Source organism: Hydra viridissima, unplaced genomic scaffold (genome assembly GCF_058129835.1).
Source record: "Hydra viridissima isolate aposymbiotic clone 2 unplaced genomic scaffold, HvirCarnegie_v1 scaffold_9, whole genome shotgun sequence".
NCBI classification, from domain to species: domain Eukaryota; kingdom Metazoa; phylum Cnidaria; class Hydrozoa; order Anthoathecata; family Hydridae; genus Hydra; species Hydra viridissima.
The window spans coordinates 2,842,283-2,864,788 of NW_028324308.1; the positions used below are offsets into that span (position 1 = coordinate 2,842,283).

The following is a 22,506-nucleotide window of genomic DNA, read 5'->3' on the forward strand; positions in this document are numbered from 1 at the left end:
CACTAAATAGTCAATACCTCTTTCGTAAGAACTTCAAATATATTTTATGACCATTGTTTTTCTAAAAACAAAACTAACATTTCCAGCTCAAATGTATGAAATTTTAAGCAGCAAATTTTTAGTATTTTATTAATCAACTTTTAATTAGATTTTTTCATCGAGTAAATATTTACATTATGCAACCGCATCCCCTAGCCTTACTTATACAGACACATTACTGACACAAAAACGTCACTGTGCATTTTTTTTTATTTTTTGAATATCGAATTTTTAAATAAGACGTAAATCATTAGAATTATTCATTTCTTATAAATATATTTACGGATACCAACTCTCTGTCATTTAAAAATACGCTTTTAGATCTGGTTTTTTTTTTTAAGTTCTTGAAGCTGCCATAATCATCGTTATCATTGTTACCAGCTGATTGTGGTGATCTGCCCATCACGTGTAATGGCGCTGTGTTATTTTTCTAGATAACTAACAACCTTGATCTTCAAGATTATCATGATCATTGCAAATACCTTTTTATAAGTTTTAGGAAAAAGTTCTTTAGGAAGAAACCAGGTTTTTAAAGGTGCAATAATACCTAAGGATGTTGACATTTTGACTATCAGTCAATATTGGTCTTAACACTTAAAGGGCCATTTATGAGCTATCTTTCTCTTTTATTTGATTTCTCCAAGCAATGCATAGTATTTTGGCATATAATATTTTGTTTGCTTCGCTTTGTTTAATGACTTTTAACAAGACTCTTAAAGCAAGCAATAAAAATGAAGATAACTGGAAAAACAATATGATGAATTTAACAGAAACTAAACGGAATGTTAAAAAAACAGAAATTAAACGGGATGCTAACGCAGCAAAAAACGCAAAAAGTGGTATGTTTAATATATTTAGTCACTTAATTGTGTGTGTGTGTTAACTCTAATTTAAAAAACAAGAGTTTTGTTTATGGAACACCTATCTACTTCTTAAATGTATGAATATTATCATTAATATCGATAAAAAGTAACACGAATTCAATTAAGGAAATCGAACGCGGTAAAATGACATGTTAAAATGGTAATTTACTATGGATGGAGACTTTCTTACAAATAAATATACGAATGAATTTGTTAAACAAATATGTCAAATACGCAGAGAGGATTTTGTGATTAATCTCTTATTAAGTTTTATATTTAAAGAAAAAAGAATTAAAAAAATGTTTTAAATCAAAATTTTAAACATTTTTCAAAATTTGAACTAAAAAAAGTGAAGAAGCATTTCCTTATTTATTAAATTTTTTAAAACTCGAATATGTCAATGATTTCTCTGAGTTTAATGTAAAAAGTTGGACCACGCCGGGTTTTTTTTTTTTTAGGAAGGAAAGTTTGCTGTAGAATGGGACATCAAATTGCAGATATGAACATCCCTTGCTCGCTTGATCCTTTAAAAACAACTATTTATCGCGATTTGATTCATATATATAAAAAAATCAAAGAAGTGAACTTGGAGCATTACGTCAACGTCCTAAAAAAGTCTCATGTTTGCTTTGTATCAACACACAGCAACGTGTACAGTAGATGCTGTCACGATTGGATGTTTAAGTATAGACCTTGGCTACTAATGGCATGATTGTTTACCTAATCATCCTCAAACAAAATGTAAAACGATATTTTACAATTGAAAGAAATCATTATAACAAAGTTCTTTCATTGGTTACATTTAATAATCATTTATTATCTTTTACTGGTTACATTTAACAATCATTTATTGCCTTTCATTGGTTACATTTAATATTCATCGTTGTTATAGATGAGATAATTATCAAAAAACTTTTTAAAATATTCCAAGTTACATGTTTCTAATATTTGCCATTCACAATCTTCACCTACTGATATATATTAATATACTGATCGATCTGTCTACTGATCAATCGATCTACTCATATAAACGATAGCTAATATAGCAAAATATATATCATACTCTCCTTATTCATTAAAATATATTAGAATTGAAATAAAAAGTGCGATTTTAAAAGTAAAAAATATTTCTGTGCATCAAAAGTAAAAAAATCCACGAACATCAACAAAGTTGAACAAGAAAAAAACAAAAAAATCACGCAAAGAATTTTTTATATTTTACTTAACGGAAAATAATTTCTAATTGAAATGGAAAAAACCACACATCTCTGTAGAAAAAAATTTCTCACTTATCTTTAAAAGATGTTTTATTTGACAAAGTTGAGTTGTCTGACGTAATGTGAATTCTTGTATTTATTTCATACAGTTTTTACAGTTGAGTATCAATGTCACACACCTATTTATATACATCAAAATGAACTATAAACACGTTTATACATTATTTACACTTTAGTATTTTAAAAAAATCGCAAATGAATAATATATTCATGATAATAATACAGAGGCTTCTTGTACACTGCACCCTAGTTTAGTGAATTCGTCCTCATCAGACTCTTTATTTGAATGAAGAGACATTCTGGTGGAAGATGTTTCGTTTGATTCGCTTCTATATCTCAAGTCGGCCTTCTTTTTGCCTTCATACGAATAACTATTTGATCTTTTTTGATTACTTTCCCTGTAGGATTTATTGTTGATACCGTTCCCATCGTCAAGTAAAACAGATTGAGGTTTGTTTACCGAGCAGTCTACAATACCATTCAAAGGCGCGTCTAGACTACCAAACTCCGTCTGTTGTTCTATATCTTCATTACAACTTTGAGAATTAAACCTATTTTGATCAGGTGATTGAAAATGCATAAAATGACTGATATTAGTTCCTGAGCGATTTTTCGACTTAAAGTAAGAGGGAGCTCTCTGACGCTCTTCTGATTCTGCTTGCCTGAATAAGCCACAAGAATTTAATAAACGAATAGTATCAGCCCGAAACACCTTTGTGAATATTGCGTAAAGGAACGGATTTGTGCAAGCATTTAGTGGGAAAATGAAAACAATAAGAAATTTTGCGACGCGTACATCGAGCATTTTGCCACTATACATTGCAATTAGGCCAACTATACTGATTGGCAGCCAACAGAAAAAGTTAGAAAAAATAATCATGGCCATTCTTTTAGCTACTTTTATATCGATGTTATGTGTGTTAGGAACACCAGGTCGTACATCGCTTATACTGTAGTAAATGCGCACGTAACATACGACAATAAACAAAAACGCTAGAATATAAACAAGAAGTAACCATAATAGGTATCCTTCAGCAACTTTGGTTGCCGTATCCATTGGTAAGCAGATGGCAGTTTTAGAGTACGAGCTAACAGTGTTAGCGACTGGCAAACTTGCTATTAAGAATGAGTACAACCATGAAATAACAACTGCTATTTTTGCATGATGGAGCTTCATTTGATTTCCAACAGATAATGCGAATATTATCAGCAAATATCTGAAAAGAACACAGATGAGTTTATACAGTTTTTTTATAAATTAAATATTAGAACTTTTTTCAAAAAAAAAATTTTGTTAAAAAAGCTTTCACCTTTCCAAAGTAATGAGCACGAGGTTGCACACAGAAAGACTGGTAGCAAATAACGCAAGAAATCCGAAGACCTGACAACCTCCTTTAAACTGCCAACTCTGCACGTAGTTATAATACTTGCCGAAGGTATACGCATCAACGCAACACAGAACAATAAGATATATTCCCATGAGAAGATTAGACACACCAAGGTTATACATGAGTAGTTTATACACAGTTAATTCTTGTTTACTATAAAATAAAATTACTAACTGAAAAACATTTCCAATTATGGCGCAGACGGCAATGATCCAAGAAAAACCTCTCAACTCGTTGCTACCCATCACATCTTGACAGGGATTGAACGCATCAGGCTCAGGTGTGCACTCAATTTTTATGTGTGTATCAAAAGGTTTTCCACCGACCAGCTCCCCTAAACCGGAGCATAGAGAATAATTTTGAGGTTCGGCATTAAATGCATCAAATATTTCTCCAAATACATTATTTAAAATATCTCCAAATCCACCAAAGGAAGAATTTCCTGCAATTTTATCGTTGAAGCCAGTTGAATTTTTCTCCTGAGAACGTTTTGTTTTATCGTTTTGCGGTTCAAGAGTTTCTGTAGGACAAGGTTTTGTATTGTTAAGTTTTGGTAATTCTCTTTCTATTCTAAAAGCACAACAATGCATGCTATATGTAACAAATATCTTTTTCAACTTCTCAAAATTTGCAGGATCTGGAATCGTAAATAAACTTGGAACGTTCATTATATTAAGCATCTCTAACGTGCTGATACCATATCGTGGTGGGAGTTGAGAGATGAGAGTATTTTGAAGCAATCTAATTTTGTTTAAAAAAATTTACATAAATATTTTTTGGTTTTACATTTTTTTTTTCTTTTTTAACTGAATTCAAAGAACACTTACAAAGTATTGAGTCGCTTTGCACCTTTAAATGCATTGTCAGCAATACTTTTCAATGGATTGTTTTTGAGAACGCTAAAAAATTCAAACAAAGTTTATGAGTTTAGAGTGAGTGATTAAAATTTTTTTGGAACATTTTGAAATTCGGCTTCATTCGTTGTAATATAATTGAAGCTATTAACAATCAAAAATTAGAAAGTTAATTGCGCCAAGGAAAATTTTCTATTCATGCCTGTCAAAATATAAACATATTTAGTGATACAATAAAAAAAACATACAGCCAGTAAAGCTCTTTATTTTCAGCAAAAGTGTTTGCATCAATAGATTCAATTTCATTGTATCCCAGATCCCTAAAACGAGCTTTTATATTACAGTCAGAATACATACATACATATATAGAAAATAGGTGTAACCAGGGTAGGTGGGGTTGTGCAACATTTACGCTCAGTTAGTTAAGACAATTCTTCAATCTAAAATCAGGAACAAAATTTGAACTCCACTTTTTTATCGAGTGCTGGTCTATCTAAGCTAGTCTATTTGTGTTTCGAAATTGTGAACTACGCACTTCACGTATTCCTGAATACATCTCATTGGTTTCAAACTTTCTGCGCTATCTGTAAGGCATGCTAGAATCAGACCTATGAGTCACAACATCGTCTATAAAATTATTCCAAAGCAAGAATCTACACAATTGCGTAGTCCATCTACCTGTGGCATAAACATATTGATAAGGCAGTAATCGAAAAATCAGTCACTACAATTACCCGTGACAGCACGGAGAGGTCATCATCTTGAAGGCAGTTTAATGCGACACTCAGAAGGATATTTTAAAACCTTGAGAAGGCATTCAAGCGCTAATTCACTTACCAAAATAAACTGATTCTGGTTCTAAAATACCCCCACAATCAATAAAATGCAAAAGATCTCTATGTGTTTCATAAGAAAAGGATCCAAGATAAAAAGGATTCAAAAAAACAAGTTTTTGAAGTTGGCATAAAAACGGATAAGGATATTAAAAACAAAAAAAAAATTTTTTTTCTAACAAAAAGTAAATTTCTAACAACGTGAAATTTAGCGCGCACGCGCAAAAGTATGTGTAAACAACTATGACTCTTCTGATTGCTTTTTTAAACTGTTGTTTTATTTTATGGGGATGGATGGGTACAAATGCATTCCTTCATTACGCTTTTGTACATGCATACACCCACAATTTATGAAGATATTAAACTGATCTAAGAACTTACAGGTGCTCCAAACTTTTGTAGTGGCTCATGGATTCAGCGCTTACAGTTTTAATTTTGTTCTTATCCATGTGACTTTATTAAAAAAAAAAATTAAATTACAAGTTAATTAATTACAAAGATTACAAAATTACAAAAATTTTAAAAAACCAGTATAATATTGAGTAATAAAAATTCTATACATTTTTCGGAGTTTCGGAGCTTTGATCTTCGGAACTTCGGTAAGTAAATTGTTTGATAAATCACTAAATAAATAAGTCAAAATAAAATGATTGGTTCTTTTAGAACAAAATAAATTAAAAAATTGATTCTTTTAGAACATTAAATTGGTTCTTTTAGAACTAAATAAAATGATTGGTTCTTTTAGAACCAATCATTTTGTTTTGAAAAGAATAGAAACTTCAATCAAGACTGAAAGAGAATTAATGAAAGTGTTTTAAAACTTTGTGGCTTATTGTTAATCAATTTATGGGTTTTATGATCAATTTATGGGTTTTCAACTTCTAGGTTTATTTGAATTATTTTATGTTCAAAGTTGTAAAAAAGATTTTTCAGATGCTTATTAAATAACGCGCCAAAGAAGGCTTTTAAAATTTATTACGCAACTTCGTGCGGGTTTTTTCAATAAACAAAAATCACATTCAGAATTGCACTTTTGCTTAATTGTTTGCTTCATTAATCGTTTGGTTAAAAATTATCTTTAAAGCGTCCGACGTAAATGCTTTGTTTCTATTTAACACTTTTATTGACGTTGGGGAAAAAAAAAATAGTTGTGGAATTCAAATAAATTGCGTATGAAACTAAAAATTTATTTTAACATTCTTTGGTTACTCAATTTTTTTTTTTTTTTACCGATAAAATTGCCAATTGGCGTCTTTTTGTCGGCGCTTGTTCGAGCAGAAAAATTCGGCTTACGACTTAAGAAACACGGAAGATGTTTTAACACAATCACAATAAACAAATATAATATTAATAATAACTTTGAAAATAAATTAAAAGTAATCTTGTAAAAAAACTAAATTACCAAATCTTTAATCAAGGCGATAAATTGACTTACATTTCTAGCAACCACGGCATGTTAGAAAAAGCATCCTCTTCAATATGAGTGATATAGTTGCCATTGAGATTTCTACGAAGCACGTAAATTCTTTTATTTAACAAGTTCTTCAACTTTATAGTTTATTTAAAAACAAATTATTTTCTTACATGTATCGGATTTCCCGGCAAGCATTTTTTGGAAAATCGTGATTTCCAATGTAGCGAATTTTGTTGTATGGAAGTTGTCTAAAAAAAAAAAAAATTTAGTATTCTTTCATGTAAGATGGTGAATTTTTATGTTTCTAATAGTTGAAAAAAAATATTAAAATAGCATATTATTTTTACTTACAAAGCGGTAACATCGGGATGACTTTTCAAAATAGAAGAAGGAATTGAAAAAAAATTCATCATTGTCATTTCCCTAAACAATAATCAAATGGTCAAAAAAAAATAGGTGATACGATAATGAATTTAAAGTAGGTGCCGCAAACGCCGCATACTTTAAATTCTTCATCGTATTTTTTAAAGACTACTACTACTACTACTACTACTACTACTACTACTACTACTACTACTACTACTACTACTACTACTACTACTACTACTACTACTACTACTACTACTACTACTACTACTACTACTACTACTACTACGTCGTCTTCGTTGTCGTCGTCGTTGTCATCATCATCATCATCGTCATCGTCATCATCATCATCATCATCATCATCATCATCATCATCATCATCATCATCATCATCATCATCATCATCATCATCATCATCATCATCATCGTCATCATCAAAATCATCATCATCATCGTCGTCGTCGTCGCCGTCGTCATTATCATCAATCATAATCAATTATCAATCATTAGCAACTTTCATCGTCAACTTTCATCGTCAACCTTCATCATGGTATTTAAATAAGCTGCAATTTTTCAAAAAAAAATTTACTTTTTTAATTTGTATTTTTAACCATCAACTTACAAAGTCTTGCTTCTAACAGGACTTTGGACAGTGAAGTTATGTAGTCCCTCTGCTTCAAAGTCTTGCATAAAGTTTTGGCATTTGCACGATATGATAAAAACCACAAATATCAATTTCTTCATTTTCACTGAAAATTCAAAGTTAACATTCTTTTATTGATCTTGAGAAAAGTTTTCACTTTTTGAATAATCATGCTCAATATCCTCTTTATCGCTCTGCCGCGCTTAATGCGTTGATTTTTATTATCAGTTTTTAGAGAGAAAGAAGAAATTACTATAAAGCAGCAATCTTCTTCAATTATATTTTGACTTGAGAAGTTTTTTTTAATTCCACAAAATTGACAAATGCTACGGAGAATGAATAGATGTTGTTATAAAGAAATTTCTGATTACTCAGTTGATCAGAAGATGCTTACATGAAGATAAGTTTTATTGCTCGTAAATTATTAACAACATTTGTCATTTTGAGCAAAACCTCGGACGAAAAAATTTTCAACATCTACAGTCTCAATATCAGTCAATTTTTAAATATCCATAAAATCAGAATAAATAATATCCATAAAATCAGAAACTTGTAATTTTTTTCCAGGTTTAACATTTTGTGGCTAAAATCAAGTTAATATCTGCGAATCAAAATAAAAAAAGCTCGTATCGTCAAATGTTTGAAGGATTTAAAGTTCTCTTAAAAAATAAAATGAAATTTTTTTTATTTTTTATTTTCTTGAACATTGAACTATTTTTGCATCATGAGTTCATTATTTTGTATCTAAAAAAAATCGGTAATTATGCTCCGCATATTATTTTATTTTTCATCCCTAAAGTAAAAATTATTTTAACCAAATTCAATTCTCATTTTGTGTTTTAATACCCTACCATCTTAATGATTTCAATAAAATTTAATATTGAGGGTCTTTTTCTTCGTGGAAAACGCTTTTTTTTTTTAAATTAATTTTTCTTAAAGTTTATTTGCCATCAAAACATAAATATTCAAAAAAAATTTTTTGAAGTTCATCACTTGGATGGATTAAAGTGGATTATAACGTATATTAAAACAGTAATGTATAAAAAAATTTGAAATAAAAGTAAGAAATTGTTCATACCTATCGAAAATTAAATGAAAGCCCCCCACGAAGTTTTAAGTATATTCTCTTACTTCATAACAAGGGTCAAGTTCAGAATAACAAGATAACGTTCAACTAGCTTGATTTCTCTGTATGTGGATATATTTATTCATATAACTTACGTCATAATAAATTTTGCTAGCGTGATATGTATTGATTCTTATCAATCAAAAATTTTATATACGGCGTTCATTACGAATGATGAATTATAATTATTCTATGGTCATCGATGTTTCACCTTTAATAAAACCTCGTCAACAGATTTCGATTAAAGGTTTTTATTCAACAAAAAGTTACCATGTTGCCACCTGTATGGTGAAACGATACGTTCGATAAACAAGAGGAGTTTTTTAAAAGTTGCATTTCTGATTGTGCGTGGAGTTTTTGTTGTAATTTCTTTTCTCAGATCATAGCACCGAAAGTTGAAAAACAAGCAAGAATTTATAACTTAAAAAGTAAAAAAATGCAAAAAAAAAAAGTTATTACCAGCAAAACTTTGTTACTTTTCTTTATTTTCTTCTCAGTTCTACTTCATACTTTTTTCTCATCCTCTCTGAAATTTCTTGTTTTTACTGTAAAACGATGCAAAACAAGTTTAATTATTGATCGACGATTTGGAGCAATTGATAATTTATTAAGATAAAAGCAAAACCTGAATGAGCAACGTTTACTAATGTTTTATTGAGAAACAGCCTGTCGCCAGTGTCTGGCATGAGTCAATAGTTTCAGGCAATAGGATACCATAATAATAAAAAACACAAACTATAAAACTTGAAAAGCTATTCTTTAATCTCATATACTCTCTCGTCACAGACAAAATTTAGGGTTAGCAAATATATAACATAAAATCTTTTACTTATCTAAGCGTTCTTAATTCGAAAGGAAAGTTCGAAAATTCGAGCCCAAATTGTTTACATCTTTTGTAGATTTTCATTAAATAAATCTAATTTAATAAATCTTTCTTTTAAGGCTTCAAGAAATTGACAATTGACTTGATTCGTTATTACTAAAATCTATTGCTTCAGCTATTATTAATAAACATAATCTCGTCTGTAAATATTGGATAAAATTTAAATAAAATATTCCACTAAAACGCAATAAAAATCGAGTAAAAAGAATATCTATACTCAGTGGCGTACCTAGGGTAAATAGCGCCTGGGGCAAACACCGATCTCGCGCCCCTCTTCCCCCACATAAAGTGCTTAATTACAATTTTTTAACAAATGATGACACAAACTTTATTTTATATAATATATTCATTTTATATGATATATTATTTCTTAATTTATTTTATATAATTCTCGCTTATTGTATCGCAACCAAGCCTATTTGCGTCCCTTTCAGGCTGGCGCCCATGGCACGTGCCCTGCCTGCCCTACCCTAGATACGCCACTGTCTATACTCATACATCTTATAAGATTCATACCACCAAAAAAAATCTGCAAAATTTTAAGGTTAAAAATTCTTTGTAAGTTTGATAATGAAAATTAATGACTCCAAGAAAATTTAGCTTTCTGTTTCGCTTATATGACAAAGCCGAAACCAATTATTTTAAAAATGTAACTTAGTTTTCCAAACGTAAAAATAGAGATTACAAAATTAAATATAATAAAAAACAGATTTTAGAGCTGAGTGATATCTTAGGATAATTGCATCTGACGGCATGAGATTTCCAAAACTTGTGCTTCGTACATTTAACTGGAGTCTAAATGCTTTGGTTGCGTTGCAAATAAAGTTATACTGTACCAGTTTATTTTTGTATGCTAAAAAGTTGAACAGGGCATTGTCTCAAAAGTGCAAGAAAAAAAAAACTGAAATGATTTTGCTTTGTGGGCAAAAATTATGTACTATTTGGTTTTAAGGTTTTAAATACTAGGTGCTGTTAAAGAATATATTTTAATTGTAGTCTATACAAGTAATGAATTTTAAAAGATTATTTTTTTAAAACGTAATTCATTTCCAAAAAGCTGCTTAGTGTGAGCTATTTTAGTGACGTACATTTAAAAAGGATAATCGGTTATTTTATCTTTACAATTAATTGTTGCTAAGTCGAAAAGAAGAATGAAGAGAAGATACGTCAAACGAAGAACTACGAAAAATACGACAGGGTGTTTCAAAAACGATTTGTTAATAAAATGAAAATAAGAAATTTTCAGAATCTAGCTTTTGGTAGCTAGATTGAATTTAATTACGGTTTTGTTAAAACTATTAAATAAACATCTAACTTTAAATTCCCATAACAAAAATATTCACGTACAAACAGTTACTCTTAAAGTTTTAAATTTTAACATTGATGGGGGATCCAGGGGGTAAACTTAGGCAGACAAACGCGTGCGTCATAATGAAGTTCGGCATCGACGATTGACTGGATATTTAGGCAGCATTTACATAAGAAAACTCAAGTTAGAATTTAAACCGAAATTCTATTCTGTTTACTTATTTCACTTTTTGTAAAACGCTTTAAAGGTTTTTTTTTCTAAGCTACGATCTCATAAATGACTCTCAACACAAGACCGAAGTTAACATAAACGTTTTTTGGGTAAAGACTTTTAGGGTTATTTATATTTTACATATGCATATATTATACAATATATGCATATATTATACAATATATACATATATGAACTATAAATATATAAATATTAAATAAAACAAGTAGATATAAAAAACAAAAAAAAAACATTTCAAACAGCAGCGTGACACTTGAAGATTGTGTCGTCACAAATGTTTTTTTTTTCCATCAATGTAGCCGAAAGCAAAAAGATATTCGCAAAAAATGATGAGAACCTTAAACATATTTTAAAAATATGTATGACAAATTTTTATTTCAGATTTCAAACAAGAAAAGAAACAAACAAAAACAAAAACAAAAACAAGAAAATTACTGAAAGTTAAATTAAAAATACAAAAGAATAAAAGAAAAGTCGATAAAAGGAGAAACCTGGGGATCTCCAGTTCAAAAAACAAACAGATAAAACAATAACTTAAACAGTATTCAAATAAAGAAAAAAATCGAATTGCGTTAAGAAACTTCGGCTAAACCAATTTGAAAAAATCAAATCTGGAAGGCGTTCACAAGAAGTAAAAATTGACAAGATCACGATAAACCTTTCTAATAAATTTTTTTTGTTGTTGTTTGGGAATAAAATTGATTATTTTCAAACTTCCATAATAAATAAGCTACAAAATCTACATATACTTAAGAAACTTCCGCGAGAAAAATATATTTAAATAAATTTATAGCTCGATAGCTTATATTTAGTCAGATTTAAGTATATTCGCCAACTTAATTTAAATTATCTACTAGTAAAACGGGTTTTTAAAATCAGACAACGTGAGATCAATGTTTAAAAAAGTACGTCGGTACTTTTATAGATCCAGACTCCTTAATTAACATATGAGTTATAACATTAATTTAACGATCTCAAATTGTCAAACAAAAAAAAAAGACAATACACAAAAGAATTTAGCATTTATGGTTTATCATCATCTTGGTAAACTATGCAACAGCAAAAGATTTTGCGATTGCAAAATGTCCCTCTTGACTGATTTGATATCATCTCACTGATTCGATATCATCTTGAAACGAAAGGGTCTAAAAAAAAAAAAGACGACTAAGTAAAACTGAGATATTGAAAATGCTAACAGCAAGTTTCACTACAAATTTTTAGCGAAAAATAAAAACCTGAAATTTAGTTCATTTTCGACATTTCAAACTTCGTCGTCAATATTTCCTAAATAGAAATATTTCATTTTTATTAAAGTATAAATTAGTGCGCGATGTTCATTTGACCTCAATACATTACGACGAATGCATTACGACTGTCAATTTAATCAACTAATGCCTCTACTACTAGTTCCACTAATAATGATAATAAATAATAAAGTTATAAAGAGTAAAAAAAAAATCATTATAATATACTTCGTCTGAGTCAATTGTTGGAAGCAATCTAAAAAAAAGGACAGAAGTGTGATATAAAATAAGAAACCTTAAAAATTAAAAAAACGCATTTAAGAATATTAAAATATTTATATTCTGAAATAGCAACAGCGATATTATTTATAAATTAATTTTTAAGAAACAAAAATGGCTGGCAATGACTCACGTAGAAGGAACTGATGGAATATTTTCTTCAACCCACTTCAAATCATCTTCCTAAACAACCAATGAATTACGTGAGGAGTTGGTTTAACTGACAGAAAGCCTTTTTTGTTATAATTTTGGCTTCGATTGAATCGAATCGAGTTTTTTTTATCATAAGCTTCGTTAAAAAACTGAACGCCTCAAAGGAAAAAACGAGACACTTCTTTTGTGGTTTCAAGAGAATCAATTTTTAAAATTGTTCTACATTGTTTTGTTTTTTCCATTTTTTATGCTTATTTCTTTCAAAGTCTTTTAAAAATTCAAGTCCACTTACCGCACGATTTCTGTTTTTCACTCCGCTATTGTCTTTGTTTCTCATTTTCATTCCAGCTAAAAATAAAAAAATATCAGGTAAGTGTTACTAATAAAATGAATTCGAACAGTCACAGAGTAGAAGTAAGAACTTCGAAAATTAGCAATTTTTGAAACAGATTTTAAAGGATCACAATCAAAACTTCGAATCTGTTGAACGAAATTAGAACGAGACCCAATAAGCTCTTTATTTTTTTCAATAAACGTTATGTTGAAAAAAAAAAAAAAAAAAATCGCTAGAAATTATTTAGCTTACAAAACGCATCTGATAATGTCATATCATCATCTTCATCATCACTACCACCAAGATCTAATGGCGTGAAAGCATAGCGTTGATTGTTTATATTTGGCCGCCAGAGTATCATTATTACAGCTAATATTACACTAAACAGGAATGGCCATAAAGCCTCACTTAACCAAATATTTCCAATATCCTAAAAAATGTTTAAAATCGTAAAAACAAGCAGCAAGATCAGATTTGCAAAGATTTTATTTTTATACATTTTTTTTATAATCTTCTTTCTTCAAGCCTCAAGTTTTTTTAGGAGCCAAATATATCAAACTGGCTCCAATTTCCAAAGGTCAAACAGGCATGTTGATATTTACAATATCAACATGCCTATAAGAGCTTTATGGAAATAACACTTTTTGTCTCATTCCCTCACATTGTCATAACAATTATAATACAAATACCCATCCATATTAAAACTTTTATTCCGATTTCCTATTCCAATATTATTGTATTTATTTCTAATGTGTACTTATAAAAATGCTTTGTTTTGAATATGATAGATACAGAAGAGTGCAGTTGTATTTTAAAAAAGTGCTTGGAATGCTTTGCATATATAAAGAAATGAAACTTACTGACATGAACTGAAAAATGTTCAAATTTATAGTTATAGTTAAAAGAAAACTTATAATTCTAGAAATTTGATAATTAATCCTTAAATTTTAGGACTTTTAAGGGCATTAATTTTATGGACTTAGGTTATGAAGTTTCAGAAAGTTAGATTTCAAAAAAAGTAGAAAAGTCAGCAAGAAACATTTAGAAAACTTACAACACACTCAGTCAGTTTTGATTGCTTGATCATCCAAATCATGTAAGCAAGTGATGCTACGACAAATTTATATAAGCATGTTTAGCACAATTAAAATCTTTGATAATGAACATCAACTTAACATAAAGAAGTAAAACTCATGCAAAAAAATTCTTTGATCTTCTAACATTGAAGGAAATTTAAACCAGAAATTAACAAAAAAAAAAAACACTAAAAAAAATCATAAAACAGCACTGCCTGAAAAGCTAGTTGCTTTTGTTGTGGACTTTTTTTAAATCAGTTACTTCTTCACTTAAAGATTATTCATTCCACACGAACAGATTTTTAATTACCCAGAACAGCAAATATAAGTGTATTGGTAAAGTGGCGATACAGTGTCAGCTTGACCAGGTTTTTTCTAATTCTTAATGTTCTAGTTGTTTGAACAAGAGAAGTGAAAACCCACCAACAAATGGAGACATCTAGTATTGTCAATGGAATTAATGCATACATTTGAGTTTTTGAAACAATCTTGCTCTAAATAATATGATTAGCTGACATTTATAACTTTTAAGCATAAAAAATCATAAAAATCATAAAGTCATTTAAAGAAACATTAACACTGGTTAAAAAATTGTATTAAAAAAAATCTAAACTTTTAAATAAAATCTAAACTTTTAAATATAAATATTTTCAGTAAATAATTATCAATATAATTTAAACAAATATTATTGCATTCATTTAAATATTTGTAACATTATTTAATAACAAAAATTTTAAACATTTGACCAATTGACTTGCAGTCTCATTAACTACAATTAATTATGAGCATATCAATATATACATAACTACTACAAGTTTAATTCTTATGTTAGCAAATCTTATTCAAAACACAAAGACTTACATCAAAGACTGAAACTAGTTTTAAGTTATAGATCATCAAACACAAACTAACATAAACTTGGTTTGAGTCAAATTAACTGCCATAAAAACATCATGAGCCATTACACAGAGCTAACCCATAAAATTTTCCATAATCAATTGACACAAAAGTAAAATAGCAACAATCGGGCAATACCTTTACAGGCAATACATTAGAAACTAAGATCTTTAAAAAACAAAAAAAAAAGCCTTACATCATCGCGAACGCGAATGCATCCTTCAATAGTTGACAGAACCAAATACAAAGATCCAACTGCGAGCACTCTGTGAAACATCTGACCGAGGCGAGGTCTAAAAAATTTTACATTCTAACACTTTCACTAAAAAAAATAAAAGTATATAATAACATATACAAAAGTAACAAAAAAAGTTTACTTGACAATCCCAAAGCCAAGACTAACAATGATCACGAGAACTCTTGCTAATGTCCTCTTTACACAAGACACAAACTCAGCAAAATATAGTAGCCCATTTGCTAAATTTTTATAAAAATATTTAAAAATAAATTAAACATAATGTGAACTTGTAGAAGAAAATTCCTCTTGAAAATTTGTTAAATACAACAAGTTGCAACAAAAAACTTACTCTCTCCATAACTGCTTATATTTCTGTACTCAGTGTAAAATAAAGCATTTTCTAGCATTCCTAATTAAAAAAAAACTATGCTGGTTAAATAAATACGAGATAATTATTAGAAACGTTAAAAAAAAAATTAGACTAAAAAATTTTAAAATTTTATTGAAATCTTTTATAATTATAATACCTATGCCAATAACAGCTCCAATCCAAAACTGAAAATATAAATAAAAACAATATAAATATTAATAAAAAAAAAGTGATTAGAAAATAAAATAAATATAAATAAAAAATACAATTATGTAAAGTATTTGTAATTTTATGTAAAAAAACTACAATTATGTAAAGTATTTGTAAAAAAAAACACAAAGGCTTTGTCTTGTTGTTTAAAGGATAACATTATAATCTAAAATTCTAAGCTGATGCTGTATAAAAGTTAAAACCAGAAAAACTCAATATTCTAAGAAGGTGGAAGTAAGAGATCAAATAAATATGGCAAAAAAAGTATCTGGACTGATTTTTACAAAGTGTAATTAATGTGTGATGTAATTTAATCTTTGAGTTGCAGTTTGAGCTGCTGAAAGACCTGAGAAAGGATTTGCTTAAAAGAAATTGAATTTGACCTGATCTGAAAACCTGATGAACAAACACAAAAGGAAAATTACCAAAGAATCATCATTATCACAGACACCAATACACAGTCCAAGACCAAGAAAAGATAACATCTGCCTTTTTCCACATAAATATTTAAATGAAACAAAGGTTACAAGTAAAGTTTCTTAACAATAAAAGATGATAGTAAATTTCATGGACTGCATGGCTAATCTCATTCCCTATAGAAAATTTATCCCTTTTAATTATTTACTATTGATTTTTAAAACTGATTTGCAGTGAGATCAACTTTTGAAAACAATTGAGTGCTAAATTAAAAAACTCAAAAAACTAAATAAACTAAAAACCTGCACTCTTAGTAAGTCTCTCCAATTACAACATGAAGCTATGAACCAAGCAATTGCAAAAGTCAGATAAACTAATGACATTACACCATAAAACTAAATAGAAAGGCAAAGAGAAAAATAAATAAAATATGAACCTGATTAATGCTGCTAAATAAAGTTTAAGGAGCAAATCAAAAACTTAAAATATAACAACATTAGTGAGCCATCTAACAGAGAAAAATGAAAAACTATTTAAACAATAAAAGTAAAAAAATTCATTAACAAAAAACAAAGAAATTTATTTGGAATTCTACGTACAAATTAAATGACTGTAAAAATCAAAATTCAACACAACTTACTGGTAATAGGGGCCAGTTCATAGAAGAAAGATAGGACCCATCATGCTTAGCGCTAATTGTAACTGAAAAATTATAACTAATTTTGAATTTTACATATAAGTAAAGATTGACAAAAGGAAGTTGAATGAGCTTATTTACTTGAAAAAAAGCCTGACGTTTTAAGTTTATGATGTGAAAACCAGGAAAAATTTATTTTAAAATATCATGGCACCTTCGAAAGTCATGTCTTTTCCTTCAAAAAACAACAATACTGTATAAAGACCTTTTTGACGAGTTTTTGGTAATTTGTTCTCACCCTAAATAAATTTTTTTTAATGATAAAACCTATTACATAATATCAATTAACATGATAATAAAAGAGTATATGAAGGTCAGAGGGGAAAAAACTTCACACAGTTTGTGGTAATCAATGTTGGAAGTTTCACCAATTATTTTTCAATGTATATGGTTAATTTTTTTAATGTTTTCTACATTTTTTTTTTTTTTTCACTTAAAACTTGATTCAGAAAAAACTTTTTGGAATCTATTAAGCAGAGACAATATTTTAACAATTTCAAATGTGGCTGTTTTTTCTCCTGTCGCCTTTTTTATATAAATTAAGTTTTTAAAACTTAACAGCTTTAGTTTCTGGCATATAAAATAATTATAAAAAAAGATAATAAAAAAATAACTTTGGAAAAATTTTAGAAAAACAATTGGTTATTTGAGTCATGTGATTGGTAACAAACATATTTTCTGGCCTTCCTTTATAATAGATGATTGGGAAATAACTAATTTTTTTAACATAACTTTTATAAGTCTTACCATTCGATTCTTGGTTACATTTAAACTTCTTATTGCCAAAGATTGATTTGAAGATATTTCATTGCTTTCTTCACTAGACATATCATCTTGATTGCTTTGAAGTGGCTTTGAAAAATGTTTTATGTTTATACATATGTTTTTTTTTTAATATTTATTCAACTTAAAATCACTTTAATCATCTAATGCTTACAATTGCCATCATCTGTTTTATCCTCATAAAACTTTTTAAACATGTATTTATAAACACAAAATATTTACTATTTTCCTTACAACAACTTTGGATAAACTTTTTTCAGGCACTGAAACATAATTATGACAGGGAAGGTTTTCTGATACGACTTTATTGTCCAACTAGAAAAAGAAGAGAAATTAAGATAATGAAAAACTTAACAGGAAGTTTTAGAAAAAGTTACAAAGGGATTGTTTATTGATAATTAAATTCCATTTCTACATAACAACTGAGTTACTTTAGATTCTTTTTGAAAGAAAACACTAGTAGTCAAATAATAAAACACAAAGTAGTCAAATAATAAAACACAAAGTAGTTAAATAAAAGCCAAGAGGTTAACTTCTTTAATTTAGTTTTTTTAAGAAAACCTTTTACGAAGCCCTTAAAATATAGAAAATTATATTAGAATCATGTATTTTCCCAAAAAACATTAACATAAGTTATTTATCAAATTTCAATTTTTATCAACCTTTCATTATTATTATTATTTTTTTTTTTTGCTACTTACAAATTTTTAAACCCCTATAAAAAGCCACAACCATATTTGGTATAATTATCATTGTATTACAGAAATAAAATTTTACTTAAAAACACTAACATTAATTTCAGGTAAATGACATTTATTCATATATATAACCATCCCAAGGGTAAAGTTACCAGAGTTGCCACTTAGATCATTACAAACAACTAAAATAGAATGACATAGTGAGTGAAAAAACACAACTAGTATTACACTCATATAAATACAACTTATATTACACACTTATAAAAAAAATATTTAAAATAGTACTTTTAAATGAAATATCTGTTTGATTAAACATGGACTTGCTGAATGAAACATTCTAAAGAAAAAAATAATAATTTTTTATACATCTCACTAACACACAAAGCAACTTAAATAATAAAAAAAAAATTATGTATAAAAGCAAATATAAAAAAAAAAATTTATTAAGAGTAGAAAAGCCAAAAGGTAAAAATTATGCAACATTTAAAAAAATATATATATATACTTTAAATAATGTTGCTTTGTGAGCCTAAAAACCAGACATTGTTTATTTCATCCTTAAAACTTCGAAAAGATTTTTGGAAATTTTTATGAAATAAACTTGCAAAATTTTTAACAATATTATCTTGCTCTTATCTTGCTCTATCCTCTCATGCTTTGCAATTCTAAAGTTTTTGCAATACTTTGCTTTTTAATGGCTTTTGCTCATATTTTGTTCATTTGAAAAATTTCAATTAAACCTAAAAACAATTTGAAAAATCCTGTTTTACAAATGTGAAAAGGTGAACCTGTAAGATTATTTTCTATGCACCTAAGAATGGCTCAGCTCATTTAATCACTAAGTATTGAATGGGAAAAGCTATCAAAAGGCTTCTAATACAAAAGTAAATTATTTCTGTTTAGTTAAAAGTTTATTGAAATTCATATAAAAGAGAATCTACAAAACTGTCTTATTGCTTTTATTTGAGCCAGGATTTGAAAATACACTCATCACTTTACTATATAAAACAAAAAGAAATAGACATTCTGAGCAGGTGTTGCTTGACAGCCCAAGACCTTCCAAAGATCTCCTTTAGTCATCAAACTGCATAAACCAACTTCTGACAAACAACATAGAATGGATCTGGAACTTACAACAATGTTGGTGTTGAGCATGTCATTTTGTTTTACAAATTTGATTGGTTTTAGAAGATAAATAAAGAAGATTCAAGTTTGATCATCAAAAGCTGATATGAATTGATAGAACCAACTACTACTTGCTAAGAATGTGGATTTTCTGAAATCTTTTATACTAACCTCTATCTACTGAGTGACAATACTATCACACCTGATAGTAGATCAAAAGAATCATCCTAAGGATAACGTTGTATTACATAGATAAAACAACTGAGTTCCTTCATTTAGTTCTGCACTCCAAAAAGTAAAATAGATCAAAATATAGTGAATATAATGAACTTTTTACCAACAATTTTAGACCACCTAAATTCACTTGCACATTTGTGGCTTATAATTAGACCTTCCCACCTGTAGGTAAAAATCAGACAAATGTGCATCATGCTTTTCCATAAGGATTACAAGCACTTTATCTTTTGATTGAAAATTTATTTGACCCAAAATTATTTTAGATTTTTGTTTCTCATTGTGCTCTTCAAAAGTGAATGCAAAGTTAATTCAGTTATTTCAAACCAAACTTTTGTCTTGCAAACATAATACTCCTTTTTTGCCATTCTTTTCTAATTAACTTTGAAACACCAGAGAAAGATTTCAATAATTTTGTGATTGCAGTAAGTAAACAGATTCAATTAGTGCTAGGGCTCCCATTGTAGGCTAAAACAATTTAGCTTGTTTTGTTAAGATTTTGATAACAATAAAACATATTTTTAAGGATGTTAATTTTATAGCAAACTGAAATTTTCTGAATAATATTAAGGCTTCAATATTTTTGAAATTTATCTACTTTTTAACAATACCATCTGTTTTATGAGATTCTGAAAAATATTTTTAAAACTATTGCCAAACAGAAGTTAAATATCTTTATAGATTCATTTTAATTTGTTTCATCATTTTTTCCCACCCTTAGAAAAAAAATTTCAGTTAATAAAGTGAAGTGCAATTAACTAAATAATTAAGTGAAGGAACAATGTGAAATGCAACAAAGTGAAATGCAACAAAGTGAAATGCAACAAAGTGAAGTGCAATTAAGTGAACTTCATTAAAATTATCATTTTAATAACTTTCCTCTATACACTAAAATATCTAGACTAACAAAGTTAACAAATAATTTACTTAATAACTATTTGGGCAATAAGATTTGAGGTCAGACAAAACCTTTGTTAAATCTGAGATGATGATTATAATAAAGTATTAAATTAGCAAAACTTTGTATGAAGTAAAAAATTTGTATTAAAAAGACCTAGTAAATCAAAGTCTGATTATTTTAAGCTTCACTTCAACAATAATAGTAAAAGCAAATTTTATTTTATAAGTTCTCTGCTATATCATATGTACTAAGAACATTGTAATCCTATATATAAGGAGAGATTTGTACAAAAGAATATTTTGTTCTTAAGAAAAGTTTTAAGAGAAAAAGACAGATGCTCTGAGACTTCACGAGTAAAAAACTAATAGCACTTGTATTGTTCACAAAAAGTGTATAAGTTTACATCTCTTTAAATGCTTTTTAAGGATATACTACAAAATAATAACAAAAAGGAGAAAAATAAGTTTCCTTTTTATAAAAATTACTTGATTATAATTTGAGTGCAAAAGCTTTTTCAAATAACTTGTAGACCAAAGATGAAGTCATTTTTAAAGAAACAAGCATTGTACTTAAGGTATTAACTTTGAAAACTGCATAGATATTAAGAACACATTCTAAAATTATTTTCTTCACAAAACAGAGTCATATATTATTCATTATAGCTTGAACTGTATTTTGTAACTTTATTTAAAAACCTAGAAGAGTTTTAAAATTATTTTAATAGTGAAATTGTCTTATGTGATTAAGGAAGGTGGTAATATATAGTGTAGTAAAATCGAGACAACTTTGTGAATGGATATAACCCCTTCTGTAAGTATGCAGAAAACAAAACAGTAAATATTTACCTTTTTATTTTCATCTGGACTCAATTGAAATGTGAATTTTTGAAAACCTGGTTCAATCAAAGCTGATTTTAATTTAAATGAGCAGCACAACCAAAGGATAAATAGTAACGGATTGAAACAAAAACTCATATTTTGTAGCTAACTTGATAAGGACAATTTTTAATTAATATATTTTTTAAATATCTTTAAAGTAATTCTGTCATATTCTAATAATTTCTTCAAACCTAAGAAACTTATACAGGTACAACTATGAAGATCATACTAGAGTCCTCTCAAAATCAGATTCTCTTCAAATGTATTTCCAGATTTGTCTCAATTTTGTAGGAAACTTCGCACATAAAATTGTTTACTATATTTACGTTGACCGAAAGAAACAAACTTTATTTTGTGTTGAAAGAAATGACTAAAATTTAGTAATATACTCCTTTCTCGCCATTCTTTTCTTTCACCAAAGTAAAAAAAAGGGATGGTAAAAAAATTACATTTTTAAAAGAATGAAAGTAATCTAGGATGAATTTTTAGTCGCTATGTTATGTTGAAAATCTAAGGTATATTTATATGTAAATTTTTTGATGTAAATAAAAAACTAATCCTCCCCCCCCCCCCCCTTTTCCAAATTTTGTTTTTCAGCAAACGTAAGAAAATTTCTAACATTTTCAAATTGCAGTCTGGTTCTCTATAAACAGCATTAACGATTATGTTTATATTTTAGCTCAATGCATTAAAATTCAGGGGCGCCAGAGATTTTAGGGCGTTCAAGAACTTAAAAGATAGTAAAT

At 28.3% G+C, this 22,506-nt stretch overlaps 2 protein-coding genes and 1 long non-coding RNA gene across 5 annotated transcripts; 1 reads left to right on the forward strand and 2 right to left on the reverse strand.

The window, feature by feature from the left end:
* Positions 1-671: 671 nt before the first annotated feature.
* Positions 672-1,685, forward strand: LOC149883603 (uncharacterized). Its single transcript, XR_016455804.1, has 2 exons — positions 672-878; positions 1,361-1,685. It is a non-coding gene; the product is annotated as an uncharacterized LOC149883603 (long non-coding RNA).
* A 4-nt stretch (positions 1,686-1,689) lies between these two features.
* LOC149883604 (follicle-stimulating hormone receptor-like) lies at positions 1,690-9,401 on the reverse strand. Of its 2 annotated transcripts, none has more exons than XM_090098314.1 (11): positions 9,263-9,401; positions 7,657-7,783; positions 7,020-7,091; positions 6,839-6,916; positions 6,690-6,761; positions 5,815-5,877; positions 5,636-5,707; positions 4,670-4,741; positions 4,395-4,466; positions 3,490-4,308; positions 1,690-3,396 (listed from the first exon to the last, which is right to left on the reverse strand). In XM_090098314.1, exons 2-11 carry the CDS (start codon positions 7,776-7,778, stop codon positions 2,388-2,390), a joined length of 2,451 nt encoding a protein of 816 aa, XP_089954440.1. In that variant the 5' UTR covers positions 7,779-7,783; positions 9,263-9,401; the 3' UTR covers positions 1,690-2,387. The 2 variants fall into 2 exon arrangements, with proteins under 2 accessions (XP_089954440.1, XP_089954439.1); XM_090098313.1 differs by having other exon boundaries at positions 8,756-9,331.
* A 2,172-nt stretch (positions 9,402-11,573) lies between these two features.
* LOC149883605 (Golgi-pH regulating cation channel-like) lies at positions 11,574-22,070 on the reverse strand. 2 transcript variants are annotated; one of them, XM_090098578.1, is made up of 20 exons: positions 21,728-22,070; positions 18,908-18,959; positions 18,716-18,804; positions 18,159-18,239; positions 17,889-17,993; positions 17,296-17,380; positions 17,085-17,146; positions 16,747-16,839; positions 15,975-16,002; positions 15,797-15,856; positions 15,587-15,686; positions 15,406-15,502; positions 14,623-14,806; positions 14,291-14,346; positions 13,489-13,666; positions 13,195-13,250; positions 12,883-12,932; positions 12,699-12,726; positions 12,462-12,510; positions 11,574-12,371 (listed from the first exon to the last, which is right to left on the reverse strand). In XM_090098578.1, the coding sequence occupies exons 1-19, from the start codon at positions 21,854-21,856 to the stop codon at positions 12,469-12,471; spliced, it is 1,575 nt and encodes a 524-aa protein (XP_089954704.1). In that variant the 5' UTR covers positions 21,857-22,070; the 3' UTR covers positions 11,574-12,371; positions 12,462-12,468. The 2 variants fall into 2 exon arrangements, with proteins under 2 accessions (XP_089954704.1, XP_089954703.1); XM_090098577.1 differs by having other exon boundaries at positions 18,147-18,239.
* Between the last annotated feature and the right edge of the window lie 436 nt (positions 22,071-22,506).

Bases quoted from the DNA above. Each gene is read 5' to 3' on its own strand.
- LOC149883604 (XM_090098314.1), bottom strand. From the start codon at position 7,778: ATGAAGAAATTGATATTTGTGGTTTTTATCATATCGTGCAAATGCCAA. The intron at 6,762-6,838 runs GTAAGAAAATAA...CGTGCTTCGTAG, and splicing joins TGCCGGGAAATCCGATACAT to AAATCTCAATGGCAACTATA. The intron at 3,397-3,489 runs GTGAAAGCTTTT...TGTTCTTTTCAG, and splicing joins GTGCTCATTACTTTGGAAAG to ATATTTGCTGATAATATTCG.
- LOC149883605 (XM_090098577.1), bottom strand. From the start codon at position 21,856: ATGAGTTTTTGTTTCAATCCGTTACTATTTATCCTTTGGTTGTGCTGC. The intron at 15,857-15,974 runs GTATTATAATTA...TTTTTTAATTAG, and splicing joins TGGAGCTGTTATTGGCATAG to GAATGCTAGAAAATGCTTTA. The intron at 12,933-13,194 runs GTAAGTGGACTT...TTGGTTGTTTAG, and splicing joins TGAAAAACAGAAATCGTGCG to GAAGATGATTTGAAGTGGGT.